This window comes from Dysidea avara, chromosome 8 (assembly GCF_963678975.1).
Source record: "Dysidea avara chromosome 8, odDysAvar1.4, whole genome shotgun sequence".
NCBI lineage: Eukaryota > Metazoa > Porifera > Demospongiae > Dictyoceratida > Dysideidae > Dysidea > Dysidea avara.
In genome coordinates, this window is record NC_089279.1 from 15,588,919 (window position 1) to 15,613,409 (window position 24,491).

Here is a 24,491-nt window from a genome sequence, read left to right on the forward strand (position 1 = left end):
CCACTCGTCAAGCATTTGAATCTTTTCTGCAATTAGATCTTTTATGCTAAAGTGACTTTGGAACTTCAAATAGGTTTCCAAATAAGATCTTGGAATACTCCTAAACAAGGAATACACCATAGTATAGTATAAGCATATTACATGTTTCACATACTTTCGCTTTAATATCAATGCTTCTGGTGTCATTAACTGCATTAGTTTCTTACACATAAACCTCACCAACCATTGTGTGATCAGTGTAATTACCATACAAACTTCATCACTAGCTCCTAATTTACCGTAGTCTTCACAGTTAATATCTGGTGGGGGCGCTCCTTCGTATGCCAACTGCATGGCTTCTGAAACCCATTGTGATATTTCACTAAGTGAATAATCTTCTAGAGCTTTTGCTGCTTTACTAAATTTTGAACCCGCATTAGCCAACAGTTGGACAATGCTTTTAGCATCATGTTCTAGTTCTTCTGCAATGCCCTGATTCAAGAAATGTATACATTAAAGTTGCTATATATACAAACATATGTTCTACTTTACATACCTCTGTATAGCAAAATCCACCCATTTCATGAAGAGATTTTTGCAACAAGTTAAGAAGTTGTGTTGCTTTAGATGAGTGTTTGGCATTGTCATCTGTGGTGTATGACTGCAATGCCTCTTTATATTTGTGCCTTGGTCTGGGAAGAACAGTAAGTAACAGTGAGCAAACTGTACTGTTTGCTGCACCATAAAGAGCACTTTTTTCAACCAATGAATAGAAACTTTCAACCTGCAAATACACATATAAATTCACTCTAACATAGTGACACCTACTTATATACATATGCATGCATAGCTAATTACTTTTTTTTTAGCACTATTTACTATCACTTTTAAACAGGGTGGAAGAGCATCAAGTACCAAATCCAACAAATTGGTATGTGATAAGGAATATTTCTCAAATCTGTTCAAAAATGGAGCAGGAGTGTTTTTAATTTCTGACTCTTTGATGACTACTATACACTGAAATTCTTGGTCAACTCTGGACGGCTTGGTGAAAGCTCCAATAGCAATATTAGTGAAGTATCTAGGGCCACGTTTAGGATCATCAATCCTACGGAAGTGTTGATTGAAGAGATCATAGAAACTTTCATGGATATCATCTGTTTGACTCATAATCACTGTGTGACCCTCAACAGCTGAGTGTCGGATAGCAGCTATTGTGTTTATCTGAACACGATATGATATGTAGGTAATCAGGTAACTGTAATTTTAATACTAACCTTCTGCAGCTGGCTATCCCCAGGAAAATCACTGCACATAAATGTACACGTTTTTTCACGTTTTAGGATGTCAAACATGAAAAGAAGTCTAGTAATTGACTCATCTTCACTTGGATCAATTATCAACTTGTACCGGACTTCATTTTGAGTATCATCTAACAAAGACCTAAGTTTAGTTTGAGTAGTTTGAGTAGTTTGAGTGCTGAATGGCTTATCAGCAAGACTATTATGTAGAATGTCAACAATAGTTCTTTCATTGTCTTTTAAGTCATTATCCATCTAAATGAGTATAAAAACACTATTTATTGCATGTACACTAAATTTTCATTGACTAAAGGAGTTTTAGTGTACACAATCAGTATGTAAAAGCACGGTAGTACTGCATAGAAGGTTTTCATTGACTAAAGGAGTTTTAGTGTACACAATCAGTATGTAAAAGCACGGTAGTACTGCATAGAAGGGATCTCCAACAAAGAAAATGGTGTCCTCAAAATGTTACTGTTAAACATTATCATAGGAAGATTTACAAACAAAAAATTTAATACCTTCACTAAAGAGTTTTACGTGAAATCTATCACTAATGTATTGTTTAAGCACTGGTTCAGTACAGAAGAAATCTTGGAGAAAATGGTGTCCTCAACATGTTACTGTCAAAAATTATCATAGGAAAATTTTATGAATGAAAATACCTTCACTTAAGAGTCTTGGTGTATCTAATGTGAAATCTAGCACTAATGTGTTGTTTAAGTACTGGTTCAGTAAAGAGGAAATCATGGATTCTGGGCTGTGTAGCTCCTCAGGGGTACCGTTAATAGCTAGAGTGGAACTGAATGGTTCTGTTCCATTCTAGCTTTTAGCAGAACCCACTCCTCAGGTACCTGCGTACATAGACTGCAAGCTGTCTATGGATCATCACCATCTGGTCTGGAATTTTCTAAATTCAATGGAGTTCAGTGTAACTTCTGACTTTCTGCTACACAGGCTTCAGTAGCTTTCTTGTAGGTAGGACATGTAAAAGATGTTGATATTTATTAGCCTATGTTTGCTTCCAATGTTGTGTAGGAATTAACTTACAACTGTAAACCAAAGTATGTAACATACACAATATACAGACAATTTCTGTTACAAATTAAGGAAAGCCATACACCAATGATTTCCATTACGAAATAAGGAAAGCCATCACGCTCTACTGCCCATGAAGAATACATTGTATGCACTGCGGTATGCCAAAAAGCACATGTCCAACTTAAGTGATGTTGAACAGCAAAAAATCAAGCCCATAGCCTCAGCCATTATTGAGTTATGCTTGTCTGAAGGCATTAGTCAGTAAATTATTCAATCAGTCAGTCAGACAGTCACTAGAAAATTCCATTTGACAAATTTATAAATTACATGTTGAAAGCATTTCTGGTTAACCTGAAGGCTTGTTTGGGCTTAGTTTTACCTAACCAAACTGTCTCATCATCGTCAGGGAAAAGTGAGGCTGGTTATTGGGTGATTTTTTTCATGGGTCATGCCCACATTTTTGTGGTCCCTACTATACAGTACTGTATGATACTACAAGATACCTTGTTCAAAGTTTACCTATTTTGCGCAGCATTGAGTTGTGTTTACAAATCATTGTTCAATTGCATAGCTATAATTCAACCACCCAGTTAAGGAATTATTATAATTGAGCATCCCAATTTTACATGCTCTTCCACAGCAAGAAACTTCAATTATGCCGATGTGTTTGACTGCTCTATTAAAGTAGCTCAGGCTGTTCATGCGATTTGTATGAATTTTTTTCTTACCAGTATTTACTGTACATTTACTTTAATTACGTAAATGAAGGATGTCCTTTTGATCCAAACACCCAGTCTTATCATAAGTAGAGGTGCACCGATATGGAAATTTTCCAATAATTATACCGATAACCGATATATTGGCAAAAAAATTACCGATTCCGATATCGATACTGATATCTGAAAATAAAAGGTTTTTAGTATGACACTACAATAAATGTGTAAAAAATGTGGCAAAAAGCTTAAAAGGTGGTAACCAAAACCTACGTAAAGAAAAAAACAAAGAATAGTGAAAAGGTGATGATAAATGGTGTGCAAAAAAGAAAAAAAGTGTAACCACTTCAGGATTTGAACCCTGTCCATTATGAAAACTTGTACAACTCCAGTCTCACGCTTTGACCATTGTGTTACCAAGCCAAATATAGCATGCATTGGACAATTATAGTACTTATGTGTAATATCTGCTCATATCTGCTAAAAAGTCAACTTTTCACCGAGACGTGATATCAGTACCGATACCGATACCGATATTGATATCGGTGCACCTCTAATTATAAGGCCTTACTCATTTACAAGCTGGGTTAAAATGCTACGTAGAAAGGAAATAAAAGCCCAGGTTTCCATATAAAGAAATATGGTAACCTTCTAGTAAATCTTTTTGTTGCATCGCAACTTCAACAATATGCATACACACACATCAATGTATACCTGCCCTAAAAATAGGGTACAAATGTATTCGAAGTTATCAGTGCCATTAAAGTTTCGTTCCAAAGACTGCAATATAAGTTTTGGAGTCATAGATCCTTGACGTTTCCGTCTTAAATAGTTGATGAAGTGAATAAAATCTCTTAGACCAAAGAATGTATTAAACCTACACAACAAAAGGGTAACATTTTACCATCTTACACTTGATCTCAAGCTAACCGTTTTTCCTGCATTATTTTATAATAGACAGCACAAAAGTTCTCAACAGCTTTTACATCAAAATCTGGTAGTGCTCCATTAGGGCTACTACTAAGGCAACCTTTAGCCAATTCTTCTAAGTGTTCCTATAAGTAGTACAGCATACCAATGTGTACTGTGCACTTCTGTACATACCTGTAGGGCTATTGGTCTAAACAAACTAACAGCCCTGTTTGTTTTTGCTGCATCCAAGACATGATTTGTTATGCCAACAAAAGCTACTTCCCGTTGATCCAAGTGATAATGAAGCACCTACAACAAAGGTTAAAGTGAGATTTCATATGATTTGAATCAACCTTTAGAGATTCATGACTTTCTTCAGGTAAACCAGCTTCATCCATGAATACAACTAAATAAAGAAAACATTAGTTCAAATTTCATAGCAAAAGTGAAAATTATAACTCAGCATCAAGACACACGATAGTGTGTTGTGCGGCCCAAGAAGCTGGCGCGCCATACCATGAGTATATTAACAGGAAGAAAGAAAGCGCAATTTTCACACCTATGTAGCTTTGTGATCCCTTATCTGATTGAAACCAAATTTGCTACAGAAGTTCTGGCCAGTTAGGGGAGTATACATACCAAATTTGAAGAAAATCATTCCAGCTATTTCCGAGATACAAACGAACAAAATTTCATTTTAATTTGTTTTTTCTTCTTCATTTGACACACTTCGCAAAATCTGCCATAAAATACGAAAACATGCTCCAATTGGGCTGAAATTTGGCACACTTAATGGGCTCATTAAGGCGAATCTCAGTACCAACTTTGGTAGGAATACGATGAACATTCACAGAGTTATTACTGATTATTTGAGCAAAATAAGGTCGAAGGTCTGTCATGCCCACAGGCTAAACCCCTTAGAGGAATGAGCTGGAAATTGCTATGTAGATGGAGTAACCATCGTAGGAGTGCCTTTTGGTGGCTTGGAAGGAATCGAGATAAAGACCATGGAGATATGACACAAACCCCAACCTGTGTCACGATTATGCGATCAATTTTTATGAATAAAATAACTATTAGTTTTCACACCTACTAGGCAAACCGCTTAGAACAATGAGCTGACAATCGGTGTGTAGCTGGAATAATCATCATAGAAAGTCCTTGCAGTAGTACAGAAGAATAGGATTACAAACCACTGAGTTATGATTCGAAAGGCAACTACATGTAGCAAATGTGAGATCAAGATGCTCTAATAGAACAGTCATTCTAATCTAATCAAAAACAGCCAAGCTGTAAAAAAAGGTGCGGCCCCCAAAAAGGCCATGGTGAAAAAAGATGTGAAATCCAAGGTGGCGGCCAAGAAGTGGCTGTGATGGTAGGTTAATGGTAAAAATTTTAATAAAGACAATTCAGGTGAATTTGATGCCAAGACCAAGTGGCACAAAATTCACCTGAATTGTCGTTATTAAAATTTTTACCATTAACCTATCATCACAGCCACTTCTTGGCCGCCACCTTGGATTTCACATCTTTTTTCACCATGGCCTTTTTGGGGGCCGCACCTTTTTTTACAGCTTGATTAGATATCACTTCTTTTTGTATTTGTATACTGCAAAGCCAGCCTATGGCTGGCTTTGGGGCTTTTTTAACCCATGTGCTTTTTGTCTTTACCACAGGAAGAAGAAAAGAACTTAAAGAAAATTTGTAATACTTCAATTATTTTTGATTTTATTAGTAATTATACAAATTAAATACATGTATTTATTACATGCCCATTATTCCCCACAGGATATTTTTTGCAGCTGATCTCTCTACTGGATGACTTGAAATGTAGCCGAACTATATACAGGATGGTTTCTTTGTAGCTGAACTCTCTACAAGGTGACCTCTTCTAGCTGGTCTCTCTACAGGTGATTTGTTTGCAGCTAAACTCTCTACTTGGTGGTTTCTTTGTAGCTGAACTCTCTACATGATGGTTTCTTTGTAGCTGAACTCTCTACAAGGTGACTTCGTCCAGCTGATCATTCTACAGGGTGATTTTTTTGTAGCTGAACTCTCTACAGGGTGATTTGTTTGCAGCTGAATTCTCTACATGATGGTTTCTTTGTAGCTGAACTCTCTACAAGGTGACTTCGTCCAGCTGATCTCTCTACGGGGTTATTTGTTTGTAGCTGAACTCTCTACAGGTGATTTGTTTGCAGCTAAACTCTCTACATGGTGGCTTCTTTGTAGCTGAACTCTCTACATGATGGTTTCTTTGTAGCTGAACTCTCTACAAGGTAACTTCTTCTCTACAGGGTGATTTGTTGTAGTTGAATTTTCTATAAGATGGTTTGTTTGAGGCTGAACTCTCTACATGGCGGTTTCTTTGTAGCTGAGCTCTCTACAGAGTGATTTGTTTGCAGCTGAACTCTCTACATGATGGTTTCTTTGTAACTGAACACTCTACAAGGTGACTTCTTCTAGCTGATCTTTCTACAGGGTGAATTGTTTGTAGCTGAACTATCTACAAGGTAACTTCTTCTAGCTGATCTCTCTACAGGGTGATTTGTTTGTAACTGAACTCTCTACATGATGGTTTCTTTGTAGCTGAACTCTCTACAAGGTGACTTCTTCTAGCTGATCCCTCTACAGGGGGATTTATTTGTAGCTGAACTCTCTATAAGTGATTTATTTGCAGCTGAACTCTTTATGTGGTGGTTTCTTTGTAGCTGAACTCTCTACAAGGTGACCTCTTCTAGCTGATCTCTCAACAGGGTGATTTGTTTTTAGCTGAACTCTGTACAGGTGATTTTTTGCAGCTAAACACTCTACATGGTGGTTTCTTTGTAGCTGAACTCTTTACAAGGTGACTTCTTCTAGCTGATCTTTCTCCTGGGTGATTTGTTTGCAGCTGAACTCTCTACATGGTGGTTTCTTTGTTGCTTAACTCTCTACAAGGTGAATTCTTTTACCTGATCTCTCTACAGGGTAATTTGTTTGTAACTGAACTCTGTACAAGGTGCGTTTTTGTGGGTGATCTCACTGTAGATTGATTTGTTTGTAGCTGAACTCACTAAAGGGTGATTTGCTTGTAGCTGAACTCCTTGCATTGTGTCTAGTTTCTAGTTGATCTCTCTACAGGGTGATTTGTTTGTAGCTGATCTCTCTACAAGTTGATTTGTGTGTAGCTGATCTCTCTGCAGGTTGATTAATTTGTAGTCGATCTCTCTACAGTGTAATTTGTTTGTAGCTGAACTGTCTATATGGTGATTTGTTTGTAGCTGATCTCTCTGCAGGTTGATTTGTTTTAGCTGAACTCTCTACAGGCTGATTTACTTGTAGCTGAACTCCTTACATTGTGTCTAGTTTCTAGCTGATCTCTCTACAGGTTGATTTGTTTGTAGCCGATCTCTATACAGGGTAATTTGTTTGTAGCTAAACTCTGTACAAGGTGCTTTTTTGTACGTGATCTCACTGCAGGTTGATTTGTTTGTAGCTGAACTCACTAAAGGGTGATTTGCTTGTAGCCGAACTGCTTACATTGTGTCTAGTTTCTAGCTGATCTCTCTACAGGGTGATTTGTTTGTAGCTGATCTCTCTACAAGTTGATTTGAGTGTAGTTGATCTCTCTGCAGGTTGATTAATTTGTAGCCAATCTCTCTACAGGGTAATTTGTTTGTCGCTGAACTGTCTATAAGGTGATTTGTTTGTAGCTGATCTCTCTGCAGGTTGATTTGTTTTAGCTGAACTCTCTAAAGGCTGATTTACTTGTAGCTGAACTCTTTACATTGTGTCTAGTTTCTAGCTGATCTCTCTACAGGTTGATTTGTTTGTAGCCGATCTCTCTACAGGGTAATTTGGTTGTAGCTGAACTCTCTATAAGGTGATTTGTTTGCAGCTGAACTCTCTACATGGTGGTTTCTTTGTTGCTGAACTCTCTGCAGAGTGTTTTGCTTGTAGCTGAACTCTCTACAGGGTGATTTGTTTCTAGCTTATCCCTCTACAGGTTGATTTGTGTGTAACTGATCTCTCTACAAGCTGATTTGTTTGTAGCTGAATTCTCTGCAAAGTGTTTTGTTTGTAGCTGACCTCTCTTCAGGGTGATTTGTTTCTAGCTGATCTCTCTACAGGGTGATTTTTTTGTAGCTGACCTCTCTTCAGGGTGATTTGTTTCTAGCTGATCTCTCTACAGGGTGATTTTTTGTAGCTGACCTCTCTTCAGGGTGATTTGTTTCTAGCTGATTGCTCTGCAGGTTGATTTGCTTGTAGATGAACTCTCTACAGGGTAACTTGCTTGTAGCTGAACTCCTCACTTTGTGTCTAGTTTGTAGCTGATCTCTCTACAGGGTGATTTGTTTGTAGCTGAACTCCTTACATTGTGTGTAGTTTCTAGCTGTTCTCTCTACAGGGTGATTTGTTTGTAGCTGATCTCTATACAAGTTGATTTGTGTGTAGCTGATCTCTCTGCAGGGTGATTTGTTTGTAGCCGATCTCTCTACAAGGTAATTTGTTTGTAGCTGAACTATCTATAAGGTGATTTGTATGTAGCTAATCTCTCTGCAGATTGATTTGTTTTAGCTGAACTCTGATTAGTTTTTAGCTTATCTCTGTACAGGTTGACTTGTGTGTAACTGATCTCTCTACAAGCTGATTTGTTTGTAGCTGATCACTCTGCAGGTTGATTTGTTTCTAGATGATCTCTCTACAGGTTGATTTGTTTGTTGCTGATCGCTCTAAAGGTTGATTTGTTTGTAGCTGAACTCTCTGCAAAATGTTTTGTTTGTAGTTGATCTCTCTACAAGGTGATTTTTTGTAGCTGACCTCTCTTCAGGGTGATTTGTTTCTAGCTGATATCTCTACAGGGTGATTTTTTGTAGCTGACCTCTCTTCAGGGTGATTTGTTTCTAGCTGATCGTTCTACAGGTTGGTTTGTTTGTAGCTGAACTCTCTACAGGGTGATTTGCTTTTAGCTGAACTCCTTACATTGTGTCTAGTTTCTAGCTGATCTCTCTACAGGGTGATTTGTTTGTAGCTGATCTCTCTACAAGTTGAATTGTGTGTAGCTGATCTCTCTGCAGGTTGATTTGTTTGTAGCCGATCTCTCTACAAGGTAATTTGTTTGTAGCTGAACTGTCTATAAGGTGATTTGTTTGTAGCTGATCTCTCTGCAGGTTGATTTGTTTTAGCTGATCTCTCTACAGGGTGATTTTTTGTAGCTGACCTCTCTTCAGGGTAATTTGTTTCTAGCTGATCGCTCTACAGGTTGGTTTGTTTGTAGCTGAACTCTCTACAGGGTGATTTGCTTGTAGCTGAACTCCTTACATTGTGTCTGGTTTCTAGCTGATGTCTCTATAGGGTGATTTTTTGTAGCTGAACTTTCTACAGGGTAATTTGTTTCTAGCTTATCTCTCTACAGGTAGATTTGTGTTGATTTGTTCATTGCTGATCACTCTAAAGGTTGATTTGTTGCAGCTGAACACCCTGCAAAGTGTTTTGTATGTAGCTGATCACTCTAAAGGGTAATTTGTTTGTAGCTGAACTCTCTCCACAGTGACTTGTGTGTAGCTGAATTCTGTGTAGCTGAATTCTCTAGAGAGTGACTTAATTGTAGCTGAATTCTCTACACAGTGCATGACTTGTTTATAGCTGAACTTTCTTCAGTATGACTTGTAATGTTCTGAATCTCTATAGTGATATATTTGCTTAACTCTCCACATGGTGACTGTCTTCTTGCTGAACTGTCTATAAGATTAACTGTTTGCAGCTGAACTCCCTACAGAATAACTTGTGATGTAATAAAATTCTATAATGGAGTAAATAAATTAGTCGAATGCTCTATTAGGGTGACTGTTCTATTAGAGTATCTCGATCTCGCATTTGCTACACGGAGTTGGCTTTCGAATCATAACTCGGTGGTTTGTAATCCGATTCTTCTGTACTATTGCAAGGACTTTCTATGAAGATTATTCCAGCTATACACCGATTTTCAGCTCATTGCTCTAAGCGGTTTGCCTAGTAGGCGTGAAAACTAATACTTTTTCATTCATAAAAATCGATCGCGTAGTTGTGACAAAGGTTGGGTTTTGTGTCATATCTCCGTGGTCTTTATCTAGATTCCTTTCAAACCACCAAAAGGCACTCCTACGATGGTTACATAGCAATTTTCAACTCATTCCATGAAGCGGTTTACCCTGTAGGCGTGACAACAAATCGATCTTGTTTTACGCGAATAATCGGTCATAACTCCTGAACCATTCATCGGATTTGTACCAAATTTGATGTTATGATTTGCCGTTGGACTCCCTTTCTGTGTGCCAAATTTCAAGGCGATCGGAGTACGCGTTTGCTTGTTATAGCAATTTTTCCAAGTGTGCGCGAAAAGACGAAGAAGAAGAAAAAAAAAACGAAGATAAAAAAACCAAACTTTGGCAGCTCGTATCTCGGAAATGGCTGGAGCGATTTCCTTCAAATTTGGAATGTAGACTCCCTTGGCTGGCGAGCAACTGTGTAGCAAATTTGGTTCCAATCAGATAAGTGATCCCTGAGATACAAAGGTGTGAAAATGACGTTTTTGTTCTTCCTGTCAATATACTCACGGGTGTGGCGCGCCGGCTTCTTGGGCCGCACGACACACTACCGTGTGTCTTGATAGAGTATTCAGCTATGCTTCTAACTTACTCCATTACAGAATTATATTACATTGCAAGTTATTCTGTAGGGAATTCAACTACAAACAGTTAATCTGATAGACAATTCAGCTACAGGCAAGTCACCCTGTAGAGAGTTCAACTAGAAGAAGTCACCTTGTAGAGAATTCAGCTACAAAGAAACCATCATGTAGACAGTTCAGCTGCAAACAAACACCCTGTAGAGAGTTCAGCTACAAACATATCACCCTGCAGATAGTTCAGCTAGAAACAAGTCACCCTGTAGAGAGATCAGCTGCATCCTGTAGGAAATAATTGACACGTAATAAATATATGTAATTTGTATAATATAATGATAAATTTAAAAATAGTTAAAGTATTAAAAATCTGCTTTAAATATGATTGATTAAATCTTTTTCTTCTTGTGGTTAAGAAAAAAAGATAGGTTAAAAATCCCCAAAGCCAGCCATATGCCGGCTTTGGGGTATACATATACAAAAAGAAGTGATATCTAATCCAAAAAAGCCAAACTGTAAAAAAAAAGAGTGCGGTCCCTAAAAAGGCTATGGTGAAAAGATGTGAAATCCAAGATGGCAGCCAAGAAATGGCTATGATGGTAGGTTTATGGTAAATATTTTAATAACGACAATTCAGGTGAATTTTGTGCCCCTTGTGCATTCTTTTTTTATAGCTTAGCTGTTTTGTATTAACACTTCTGCATCAATAACAGCTGCATAAAAATGCTTTCACTTACCACATCGTATAGGCATAGAAAAACCATCATGACTACGTTGTCTCTTTATCGCACGTCGGAACACTGTTTCAATTTCTGTTGAGGTAGTACGTCGTGAACACTGGTAGTAGTGTGGATCCAAGGACTTGAACACTTCAGTCTTACGGAAAAGAGTTCTAAAGGTTACTACATAGAGTGACCATTTAGAAAAGTATGCTACCTACTCTTTAGACTCGGGTCCTTTCAGGTTAGATACAGTGAGGTTGAAAGAAAGCGTTTTTGATGATCCTGGTGCACCCACAATAATAAGTGGAGTATTAGTCACTGTACAGATTATTGTAGCAAACAAGTTCTCTTTTAGAGCCTCAGTCTTGGCTATCCCAGTAGGTAAACTGAGTTTGTTGATGTAAAAACCCATCTGTAGAATGCACAGAGTATGAACAACATCTATAGTTAGTTGCAAAAGTGTATACTAAGTACATAATATGTATGTTTACATACTGTACCTCATCTGAAAAGGCTTTTTTGAATTTAACGCTATAACTTGCAGTTAGCTGGTCCATCTTTTCAACAAACTTCAGCCTATATTTAGTACCCAACCTCATGTAATAGACCAGTCCTAAAGCAACCAGCAGAGCTTTTTGTTTAACTTCAAGTGATTCTACATCAGCATATTTAATTGTTTTGTCTTCCTCAACAGGAACTTCTTCTGTGCTAGGCCTGTGGTACATTATTATATATTTAAATTTAAATTGTTTCATACATACTTCAAATTTTTATACACTTTGATTATCCAGCAGTAAAATGTAAACACTCTCTGTAACCAGAATGTATGTACCAAATAGATATTGACTCTAGAGATTCAAACCTGAATATCTCTTTGACTAACACAACTTGAAGCACGAAGTTTAGCATCACTCTCATTTATTCCCAGCCTCCTTAGTTGCTCACATGCAAACTGTCTCATTAACCTTTGGCATTCAACTACTAGCTCACTAAATGCTATGTTCTGTATCCTGCAAATTAACAAACGTAAATTACAGACAATACACAATAAAGACATACGCACTTGTCAAATTCTGTATTAACCATTTTCATTTTTTCTTTAATATAGTCTGCTTCTTGCTCATCATTCAATGACCCATAGTTCCACATGAGGAATTTTAATGTTGGGTGCAACTTCTGTACATAATATGATCCTCTAAACCACACCTCCACTTTAGAACCATCTTGTTGACCATTGTGTTCAGGTACTTCAAGATCTTCTCTGAATCCATGAACATCTAAACTATTACCTCTATGAGGATTACAAGCAGCGACGAGGAATATGTTCGATGGTAGAGGCTACGTACGTATATAGCAAGAATTACAAGTGTCTTTATCATGTAATTCGCATATAACTCACATCTCCTTCAAAACTTTTGTCAACTATCATTTCTTTGAATAAACCCATACAAGAAGATGTGTTAAGTTCATCCAAAAATACCTAATGGTGAAAGATACATATATTCATCTATTTATTTTTTTGTTTCACAACATATAGAATTGAAACAGTACAATTATAGAACAAACTAGCTGTAGTGCCTGCCCTATCGTGCAGGGTGGTATACATATAGAAATTAAATTAAATTACAGTTTATTTGTTTACATCAGTAATGGACTGGTGATAATTCAGTAATGATACATGAGGCACTGTAAGAATGTCATTCCAGGCATAGGGTTTTGTAGACACTGCATACCATAGAATTAAGGATTTGGTTACTGTACTTGTATACACTGTAAGTGATAGGGTTATTGAATCATATAGATATGAATTCACTTGGTAGCTATACAGTGGGATTGTGCAAGATAGCTACTATGTATATAGTGCAACATGATAGATGGCACTTTGTCCAGCATCTCAGTGTAAGGAACTGTGAGGGTAGCTATGCCTGTTGCCATTGGTGACAGCCATGTCCATTCTATTGCATGGGATAGGCATTGTTGTTGACTACATAATCCCATAGTTTTGCTATTAGGCATGTATAGCTGAGCTATTTCATTAGCAGGATGATAAACAACACATTAAGTTTTTACACCTATATATGGTAGCAATCAGCACGTAGTGACTTCTGTTCACGCCTGAGAAACTGTAATCGCTCAGTTTCAATCTTACAGTAAGTGTCAACCAGGAATTGCTGGAAACGCCGTTTAGCCTTAAGCATTACAGGCACCTGCTGCCTAACCATGATGTGGTAGCGGTAATACACCATGGTTGTTAATTTCCTACCATTAGCCAATTTCAGGTTGATGTGCCATCCATCAGTGCCATAGGAAAAGAGTAAAGGATACTGTAAAGGATCATATCCCCTATGAAGTTCAGAAATGCGCTGCAAAGACCCATCCCTATAGTGCAAAACTATGTCCCTATTATTTACATTATCATTAGGCATTAGCACTCCTACCTCGTCACACATCGGGCCATTATACCTCCTAGCATGCTCTCCTACGGGCCGTTTGTTCTCGTTAATCACTACCCTAACATTCGCTGGCTCATCATGCTGCTCAAATATTTCTTTAGCTACTTTAATAAGCTGAACATAGTGATTATTGTCATGCAAAAGCTCATTAATGCCCCTAACTATGTCAAGCCTTAACCCATCAACTATTCCACATCTAGTAGCTAATTCAGTTTACTGATTGTCAATAAAATAAATAAATTTGGGAAAATTTAGGAGACTCACCTGCTGATGGAACTAAACTACCTATACGATGATAGACCTGACCCTGTACTCTAAAAGAAGGATTGAATACAGCCATAGTTATCTCGTTACAGCCGAAGCTTGTCATTTGAAATGCACTATTGTACTTACGTATGTTATGTAGAAAATGTCTACCTGCCGAGTCCGTACCTTCATACAGGTGTCTTAAGAATGACTGAGGCTGTGGAAATGCCTCTAACTGGACATTTCCCTTCAAGCAACAAAGGGATTCCGTCTCCTCGGGAAATTTTAATGCGCCACAGTGTGTGCATTCTACACTAAGTGCGCCTACATCTGTAGTGTTGAAGAAGTTGTGTGGCTGATAGTTAAACCCCCTAAAGCTTGGGTGTGTGCTTGCACGTACCTGTTGTCTGCGTGTGGTGTTAGCCTGCTGCTCCTGAGCTCTGTAACGTGGATTAGCCCGAGATTCTTGATGAGCAGCTGTATTTTGTTGTTGCTCCTCCCTCCTTGTAGCTGGGTCTTCACGCGCAAGTCGACGGACAGCTGTATTGCGCTGTTGTTCTTCTCTGGTGGCTGGGTCCTCACGCGCCAGTTGACGGGCAGATGCATCGCGGATCCGTTCCTGTGATCTTCTTTCTTCGTCCTGGCGGGCCACACGATGGGCTTCTGCGTCACGTTGTCTTCGTCTATGTTGTGAGTCGACTTCACACCTGGCACTGGTCGAGGTGGTAGCTCGAGTTGAAGCCTCCTGGCGGCTCAGTCTTTGTCGTTCTGCTTCTTCCTGTCTCTTCGCTGGATCTAATCTTTGGTTCTGCTTGTGTCTCTTTGCTTGAGACGCACAAAAGGTAGACGATCGTTTTCGCTTAGGCGGCATGCTTACACAGCACATCAAATGAAATTTGAATTTGCAATATCACGTGTGTACAGTCTCGGCAAATGTAACGTGTATGATCATGTGTTTACAGTCATATACAGTACAGGATTCGAACTCACAATACACATTGAAGTTTCAAAAGGTACCCAGAGTGACTAAAAGGTGCACTGAAAAGGTACCTGAACGAAAAAAAGTGCACTGAAAAGGTGCCCAAATCGAAAAAAAAAAAGTTATCACCAACTGGAATTGAACCCACAACTTCTACACGTAAGGCGGCTGTCTAACCCATTCACCTACCTGCCCTACACCCGAGGCTACACCTTTATTTTTGTCTTATAAAGACCTGTACAAATGGACTGAGATAGGTGTCTACTTGCGGTTTATAGAAAGAATTTAAGCCATCTTTCTTCTACACCTTCGCGTTTAAAGAGCGGTAACGGACAAACGATAGTTTGCACGAACTTTTCGAAACCGTCATTGTAGAGCTGGATAATGAGCGCTTATTTAGACACAAAGACGCTTCGAAACATGCAGCGGTTCAAGAGTACATGCCTGACATCAAATGGAATGCAGACAGACGGACGGACGGCTCTTCAGTCTTATAATATAGATTAGAAGCTATAAGTATGTTTAGGGTACAGTTAATTATAGTGAATAGAATAAGAATGGTTGAAAAACTTAACCAACATACCTACACCCACCACAACAAGATTTTCACCACATTTTATCCATCAGTGATGGCAAGCAAAGTGAATGTTAAAAAGGGGAGGGAAGTACGTAATGCAATGCATATAATAGTAGCATCTATAGTAACTATGTTATTTATACCAAGCTGTGGTAAAAGGGTGTTGTCACCACAAAAATCCATGGTAAAAAGATGTGAAATCCAAGGTGGTGGCTAAGAAATGGCTGAATGGCTAGTTAATGACATAATAACAATTTGTGGTATCTCCTCCAAATTTCAATAGGATTTGGCACCAATTTGCCTGAATTGTAATTACTAAAGTTTTGCCATCAATTTATCACCACCACCTCCCTGCAGGGAGTTTTGTAATCTAGCTGAATTCTCTGACTTGCAACTTAACTGAACTTTCTACAGAAAGACTCTATACAAGGTGCCTTGAACTCTCTAAAGGGCAACTTGTAATGTAGATGAACTCTTTACAGGGGGGACTTGTCTTGTAGCTGAATTTTCTAAATGGCAACTTGTAACTTAGTAGAACTGTAGACTTGTAATACAGCTTAACTCTTTACAGGGAAACTTGTCAGCTGAGCTCTTGTATAGGGTGACTTGTTTGTTGTTGTTGCATTCTATACATGGTGACTTATATATAACATAGTTGAACTTTCTACAGAATGAATTGTTAAGTAGGTGAACTCCTCTACAGGTGACTTAACATACCTAAACTCTCTACAGGGTGATTTATTATGTATCTTGTTATGTAGCTCGACTTTCTACAGGGTGACATAATTTGTAGGTGAACACTCCACAGGGTGACTTGTAATGCAGTTAGACTCACTACATAGTGAGTGACTTGTGCATTGTATAGCTGAAAACTCTAATAGAGCTTTTACATAGCTGATCATTGCTTTAATACGGTGACTGTGCTATTAGAGTATCTCTATCATGTGCTTGCTACACATAGTTGAATTTTACATAACTCAATGGTTTTAAATCTAAACCACTGAAGGCTGATTAATCCACATATACCAGTTTTTGGCTCATTTCTTTAAACAGCTAGGTGTAACAATTAAGTAACATTTTTATATTGATTGTGTACTTGTTACACACTGTTAATTTCTCATTTTACCTTTATGGTTTTTTAACACAATTACTTCCAAACAACAAAAGGTTTGAGATTAACAGTTAACCTGTTAGATTTTATAGCAGCTTTTGTAAGTGTGCAAAAAAGATGAAACAAATTACTGTAAGAATCAAGCTGATTATTGAAGACACATCTCTCATGAATGACAGGTACAGTTATGCTCCAATTCAGTACATTGACTAGAGAAGGTGGCAGGCATTTCCATAGCAAATCAATTTATAGGAGCTACATACATATATGTGAAAATTTCATTATTGTACCTCCTGCCAATAACATACTAGTGTGTGGTAGGCCAGATTCTTGGGCCACATGACATACAGTAGTGTGTCTTGATGCATAATTCATTGCTGCCATCAGATCATACGTATATACTTATACATACCCTGTACATGATAGTATGATTATGCAATAATCCTACTCACGGCAATAAGCGGTTCTTGAGGCGGTTGACCAGATTTCTGTAGTTTGCTTGCTCTATTCTTCAAATTAATTGCTAACTTTATAATTGGAGCAAAAAATTCTTGAATTTTCTTTGGAGTTAATGCTGTATATTTATGTATGTACAGACATACAGTATGTGTGCTACAGTATATTCTCACCAGCATGGATGTTAAGTTTATAAAATGTAGCAACCAAGCTACCATTTAGCAAAGTGCAAAGCATTTTGGCAGTAGCCTAAAAAAATGTACCACAAAATAAAAATAAAAAACAGTCATGCAAGCACTGCAACTACATTTTTTACAGTAATTTGCAGTTGACTTCATACTAGACAGGCAATACAATTTACCTGTGCTGATGAATCTCTGTCAGATTGCTTTATTAGTTTAACAACTGCTGAATCACCTTTAGGTTGGCTTTCACCTGATGTAGCTTCTATCTCAACTAGTTCCAAGATAGGAACAGTATTGATCAACTGTAGAAGGTACTCATTCATAAACTTGAAGTATTGTGTGTCACTTTGCTGAGATTTGTGTTTCAATAATGGTTCAAGATCTTTCTCACATAGATTTCTAGTTTGGCTTTGTGACTGCTTGTCAAAGTGCCAACCATTTGTGTGAAGTTGCTTAAGTGAATTTTTAAGATCATTGTTTTCAAGTTCTAAGAGTTACATAGCAAATTCTAATATGTGCTAGCAACATACAATGGTATACAAATCCTTGTTATTTCAATGCCTGACTGACTACAAATGGCAAGTCAGTACAAGTAATAATAGTTGTGTGCATGTTTGCTCAGAATTTCAGACAAAATTAGTATTTTAGCAGTTTGGACTCTATTCAATAACATTCATAACTGTTCAATAAGAGTGTATTTGTGACTGTTATATTAGAGTATACTTCCAGATAACACCCATTACAGACACTGCTGAAGTTCATTTATACTAGTCCTTACCGAAAATCCAGAACTCTAAAAATGCAGAATAATTGATGCAGAAAGCATAAACACAAAGTTGCAGTATTCTAATAGAGAACCATCTGCATATACTAATAGAATAATTCATCTAATTAAAATGGCATTCGGTTAAGTGAAAACAATGATCACATGAAACTTCAAACGAGCTTCAGGTGTATATTTAGACAAATATCCCAAAACCACAGGTAAGTATATTATATATACTCACCTGTGATTAGTTAAATAGCCTGCAGCAGACTCCAGTACGATTGATCACCCAAACCAGCTCAGGTTAACAGCCTATATACTGTGCTGGGTTACCAATTACCCCAGCTGGTTAGAATCCACCTACTGGATTCATTTTATAGACATACCTTGTGGCTTTGATGATGGGTGGCAGTGCTCCTACGTTTATTAACATAAATGGACAAGTCTTAGGGATATATGGAATATGTTTACTATGTCCATCAATTGATAGACCATTGTCAGTCACTAGAGAAGCTTGCAAACAACTCTACTATGCCAAACTATGGTGAATTACATGCGAGTTCATTTGTTAAGTTAGTTTGCATGCATATGGTATGTTAGTGTTTTGTATAGTGCGCAATAATTATGAGGCATGCTATATAATTATCATATGAACCATGGCTACGACGTATATTGCAATTATATACACCCATCCTTAATCATCAAAAATTTACTGTTGTTAATTAAACCCCTTGGGAAAATGATTTATAATAAGAAAAGCAACAAATGTGCAGACGTGATGGTATATTTGAATCTGAACCATACCATGGGATTTCTGATACAGTTCCCATACTATCCTTCCTTTAACTGTCCTCCATTCATTGATCAAAGCATGATTCCACAATTTTGAAAGCATATTAATTAGTGCAGTCTTCCCCACACCAGTTTCTCCTTCAATGATCACTGGTATACCACATTGACGACGTTCATGAATATTTAACATCTGTAAAAAAATTACACATGAAAGAATGGGTGACTAGGATTTTAAAATTACAACTAATTTACTTAAGCGACAACTACACTACCTATGTACTTACTATGTACATGAATATAACTGTACTACAATAACCAACATCCAATTCATCTTCAGAGAAAAGAGAATATTGGTGGAGTACCGTCTTGGAATTATATTGCCACAAGGTCACTGAAAGCTGTTGTAGCAATTGTCACTTGGAAAACTTAAGGTACAAACCATTCTTAACTGTTGTAGGGCATATGGTGACCAGACACCACGATGCAGTATCCTCCATTCTCATTGTCTAGATACTGGTGTCCTTAGCTTCCTCATCAGCACCAACAGCTACACCAGCCTGAGATGTAGCAGAAGAAATGATAGTAGACTGAGTGGTGCTCCTGATAGAGAGGTAGTAAATCATGGTGTACTACAGAAACCAGACTGGATGTACGCAAGGAGTCATCATAAGAGCAGCTCAAAAGATGGCCACTAAACTAGTCATTCACATGCAAATATGCAAGTACAGAGAGGTGATGAAGGTAACTAAGGAATGCAAAGGCACAAGCAAAGAGGAATAATAAAGTCATGAGCAGATATATCTAAGCTTAACAATGCTTGTGGCAATGCATTAAGTCAACCAATGATGGTGCCAAAAGAATGGTTTAAAACATAAATCATCCACAGCACCTTGAAGAGGAAGCATAGATAGATATAACAAGAGAGTGTATTCTTCCCCAGGAAAGCCTAGAATAAGACTGCTAATACATCACAATAGTCACTCCTTTACTAAATTTTAGTTTTGTTCATTTTCTCAATACCTTAAATATATAGACCCTGTTCCTCCATCTTTAATTTCGCATATGTACGTATCTACATGCAAACATAATAGTATACATACCTTCATAGTGTAATCCAGTGTAAGTACATAATGAGCCTCATCAATGTCTTTTAGCCTTTCATCTTTGTTATTATCATCAGGTTTCTCATTACCCTCGTTACCTGGCTTGTTATCCTCATTGGGTGGATTATTATAGTCAATAAGTGGTACACCAAGGGCATATGAAAGGTATGAATCATACTGGTTCCTTTTAAGAAGTTTTCTAAATGCATAATTGATACATATTACGTATAAACCTAAATATTATTTTATTTTACTATATATGTAATAATGGGGTTTGCATTAGGGTTGGAAATATTTCGATGTTACCTACCTGCCTAAATTATAGCCAGCCAAGAAATGTGTACCTGTGTATTCAGTTAACTTTGCTCAAACCTTTGCTTGCAGTATAGCTACAACTGCTTTAAATACTCTTTGTTGACGACATTATACAGTGCCTGCATCACCACATAATTTTCACATGCCTTAATAATTATTGGTTTAGCTTTCGTGTACTTCTACTGTTTTGTTAACCCCATGCTCACATTTTTAGACTTGCATGATGGTGGTTAATGTGAAAATGTGAAATGGTCCTGCACATAGAGCAGGTACCAATGCTAGTACATATATAAGAATAAATGTATAGGTGGCTGGCTTTGGGGCTATATAGAGTACAAAAAGAAACAAAATCCAGCTGTGAAAAAAGGATGTGGCCTTCAAAAGCCTGGGTGGAAAAATCGTTAAATCAAAGTTGACAGCTAAGAAATGGCTGCAACTTTAATAATGGTGTTAGCATTAAACAGCAGCCACCTTTGATTTCACAAATTTTTCACTCAGGCTTTTGAAGTCTGCATTCTTTTTCACAGCCTGGCTGTTTTTGTGTAGAATACTTTGCTACCATAACTGCAATCTTTCAATCATATGTATAACCATATTTCTTGCATTTTATATGACCCATCATTTGGTGAACCGCTTACTTAAGTGAAGGAATCTCAATTCCTAAGATTTTATACTTCATAGCCTGGTCTTTAGGAAGACTATCTGGCTTTAGTGTAATTAGATGAATGGAACCTGCTTCTTCAGTGACTTCATATATTAACTATGGTAAGTGACCAATAATACTGCATACCCAAAATGGAACACATATTAAAGGAATACCTGTTGATGTTCTTGTGCTGCCCAATTTTGTTGAACATCTGGCTTACAAAACTCTGAAACTTCTTTCAGCATTGTTTCCATTAATACTTCACCAAGTTTTGAGGTATTTGTATAATAAACTGAACTGATTTTTTTCAGCATTCCATTATCAACCATTCTTCTAAGCTGGTCTGGTGTTTCTTTTTTGGAATCAATGGGTAATCCATAACCTATGCGGAATTGGCCATAAAAATACTTAAACACATTACACATACTGTAGGGAAACAGTACCATGATTGAAGTTAAATGCAGGAAACTGTTCCAAAAATTTACATCTTCTTTCCATGTACCTATGTACACATGTGAAAATATCACAACAAAGAACAATAACAAGCACTACAATAATGGTAATTCTCATACTTGATGAACAGCTGTTGCAACACTTTATTGGTTGTAACATGTGTTGGCATATGCCTTCCAAAAATATCATAACACTCTTTCTCTGTTAAGTCCAGATCATCACCAAACTTTACCGGTATTCTAGCTACATTAATAAAAAGTAAAACAATGTATGTGATTGGCATTACCTACATACTGTACATGTAAACACAGCACTGTACAAACAACATTTTTTTCATGCGGCCTTGCAAGAAGACATCATCTTCAAATAAACACAAAGAGTCTCTGTGACTATGCAGACTTTATACTTAAATCCACACAGCTTTGGCAAGAAATCTGTTACCTATACAAATCTTACTCAACTACACACTACCACCTCTCTCGATCTAACCACTTGAGAGTTGTTATAGCAAGATTATTATTTTCCATTACTGTACAACTTCAATTTGAATGATACGTACAGATCAAAAAGCAATTACAAAAAATCAAAACATTACATAGCAATCAAAAAAATATCATCTAATAAATATAACTTGAATTGATCAAAAGATGATGAATTTACAATGTGGTCTGGTAATTTGTTGCATTTGCATACAGTGTTTGGAAAAAAGAGCTCTGAACATCAATGAAACCTATCTAAAATTATGGGCAAGTCTACACAAAAAATAACTAGCTCCTTGCATTGGATAATAATTTTGAACAAGCTATAGTACACTGATTACTGCATTATATGTATTTAATGTTGCTTATTAGTTTAACCCAGCTAGCAGGTCTTACCAAGTTGAAAGCTGGTTGCCACCATCCATAGATGGTGGTTGTTTTGGTAGGTGTGCAGGGTTCTGTGGATTCTCCTATTTATTCTCAAATAGGATCAATTCCAATATTTTTCATAATGTATACAGCATGTTTTACTACGAAGGCTTGGAAGTAGGAATGCTTGGGTATTCTGACATTCTCCAAAGCTACAAGAATTTCTACATGCCACAATACACCTAATAGAAACCCTGCACTGTCACACCCTGAGCTAGCCTCAAGATGGAGAAGGCAACAAAAGAAAAAAAAGGGAGATTTCCTAATCTCCCAACAGGGACTGTCTGTGGTGCATGCTTTACTTCTCCTCACAGCCCCTGTTAATATATCTTTGGGAAACCTATGTTGAGTTCCTTCCAACTATTCCCCCTTTTAGCCCTATACAAGATAGGTGCATAGGGAGGTGGAGTGAGTGGGACAAACTTCACTACACCATGCGTTCTCGCACCTTTCTACGCACCTTTCTACGCGCCTTTTCTTGTAACGCATGTGCAGTATACTTTTCCAATTATTGCCAGCCCTTTTTTGCATGCTTGCTAGCCCACACTTTACTCCTTGGGGTTAACCACTGTCATAATACATCCACACATGCTTGAATGCTCCATTAACCTAGTTTAACTAGTTAAACTTCAACTAATCCAAAACAGCAAGCTGTAAAAAAGGTACATACGTGCAGCCCCCAAGAAGGCCATGGTGAAAAAAGATGTGAAATTCAAGGTGGTGGCCAAGAAATGGTTGTGATAGTAGGTTAATTTTAAAAATTTTAATAACGACAATTCAGGTGAATTTGGTGCTGAGACCAAGTGGCACCAAATTCACCTGAATGTCATTATTAATTTTTTTACCATTAACCTACCATCACAGCCATATCTTGGCCACCACCTTGGATTTCACATCTTTTTTACCATGGCCTTTTTGGGGGCTGCACCAATATTACAGCTTGGTTGTTTTGGATTAGATATCATTTTGTATTTGTATAAGCCAAAGCCATCTTATGGCCAGCTTTGGGGTTATTTTAACCTGTTTTTTTCCTTACCACAGAGAAAGAAGACATCCAAAGCAGACTTTTTATATTAACTAGAGTGTTTTTGATTTCATTAGTAATCATGCAAATTTTGATTTTATTACATGCCATTTCTTTTTACAGGTTAACATGTATGTAGCTGATCTCCACTGGGTGACTTGAAATGAACTCTTTACGTGGTGACATAAAATGCAGCTGAACTATCTACAGGATGATTTGGTTGTAGCTGAACTCTCTATATGGTGACTTATTTCTAGTTAATTTCTCTACAGGATGACTTGTATAAAGCTGAAATCATTTGTATGAAGCTGAACTCTCTACGGGGTAAATTGTTTCCAGCTGATTTCTCTACAGGGTGACTAGTTTGTAGCTGAACTCTGTACAAGGTGGTTTGTTTGTTGCTGAACTCTCTACAGGGTGAATTGGTTTCAAGTTTATCTCCATACACAGTGACTTGTCATGGTCTGAATCTCTAGAGCGAATTATTTGTAGCTGTACTCTCTACAGAGTGATTGTTCTATTATGGCAGCTGAATACTATTAGGATGACTGTTCTATTAGAGATCTCAATCTTGCTTTTGCTAAGCGTAGTTGGCTTTCGAATCATAACTAAGCGTTTTGTATTCCGATTCTTCTGTACTACTGCAAAGACTTTCTATAATAATTCTTCCAGCTACATACCGATTTTCAACTCATTGCTCAATGCAGTTTGCCTGATAGGAGTGAAAACTAATAGCTTTTATTCATAAAACTCGCTCGTGTTATTGTGAAACAGGTTGGGTTTTGTGTCATATTTTAATGGCTTTTATCTGGTTTCCTTTCAAACCACCAAAAGGCACTCTTACGATGGTTACTCCATCTACATAGCAATTTTCAGCTCATTCCTTCAAGGAATTTACCCTGTGGGCATGACAGAAGTTTGATCTTATTTCATGCGACTAATTGGTCATATCTCCATGATTCTTTACTGAATTCCCACCAGAGTTGGTACTGAGATTTGCTGTAATGAGCTCTTTAAGTGTACCAATTTTCACCTTGATCGGAGTATGCATTTGTAGTTTATGGCAGATTTTGCAAGGTATGCGAAATGAAGTAGAAGAAAAATGAAGAAAAACCTGAAACTTTGGCCGCTTGTATTTTGGAAATGACCGGGGAAATTTTCTC

At 37.4% G+C, this 24,491-nt stretch overlaps 1 protein-coding gene across 1 annotated transcript in view; it reads right to left on the minus strand.

Moving 5' to 3' along the window:
* The window catches only part of LOC136264088 (uncharacterized), a 238,778-nt gene that overhangs the window by 120,955 nt on the left and 93,332 nt on the right, over positions 1-24,491 (minus strand). The window contains exons 16-40 of the mRNA XM_066058779.1: positions 21,516-21,639; positions 21,387-21,445; positions 21,117-21,325; positions 20,936-21,057; positions 19,980-20,181; positions 18,892-19,069; positions 17,498-17,808; positions 17,310-17,385; positions 17,133-17,254; positions 12,714-12,794; positions 12,378-12,652; positions 12,177-12,324; positions 12,076-12,125; positions 11,815-12,028; positions 11,533-11,726; positions 11,330-11,484; positions 4,300-4,352; positions 4,139-4,255; positions 3,965-4,089; positions 3,749-3,911; positions 1,257-1,535; positions 838-1,203; positions 536-763; positions 155-471; positions 2-100 (exon numbers count right to left, since the gene is read on the minus strand). Of these exons, the coding sequence (XP_065914851.1) occupies positions 2-100; positions 155-471; positions 536-763; positions 838-1,203; positions 1,257-1,535; positions 3,749-3,911; positions 3,965-4,089; positions 4,139-4,255; positions 4,300-4,352; positions 11,330-11,484; positions 11,533-11,726; positions 11,815-12,028; positions 12,076-12,125; positions 12,177-12,324; positions 12,378-12,652; positions 12,714-12,794; positions 17,133-17,254; positions 17,310-17,385; positions 17,498-17,808; positions 18,892-19,069; positions 19,980-20,181; positions 20,936-21,057; positions 21,117-21,325; positions 21,387-21,445; positions 21,516-21,639 (4,267 nt within the window). The remainder of the gene's footprint in view (position 1; positions 101-154; positions 472-535; positions 764-837; positions 1,204-1,256; positions 1,536-3,748; positions 3,912-3,964; positions 4,090-4,138; positions 4,256-4,299; positions 4,353-11,329; positions 11,485-11,532; positions 11,727-11,814; positions 12,029-12,075; positions 12,126-12,176; positions 12,325-12,377; positions 12,653-12,713; positions 12,795-17,132; positions 17,255-17,309; positions 17,386-17,497; positions 17,809-18,891; positions 19,070-19,979; positions 20,182-20,935; positions 21,058-21,116; positions 21,326-21,386; positions 21,446-21,515; positions 21,640-24,491) is intronic.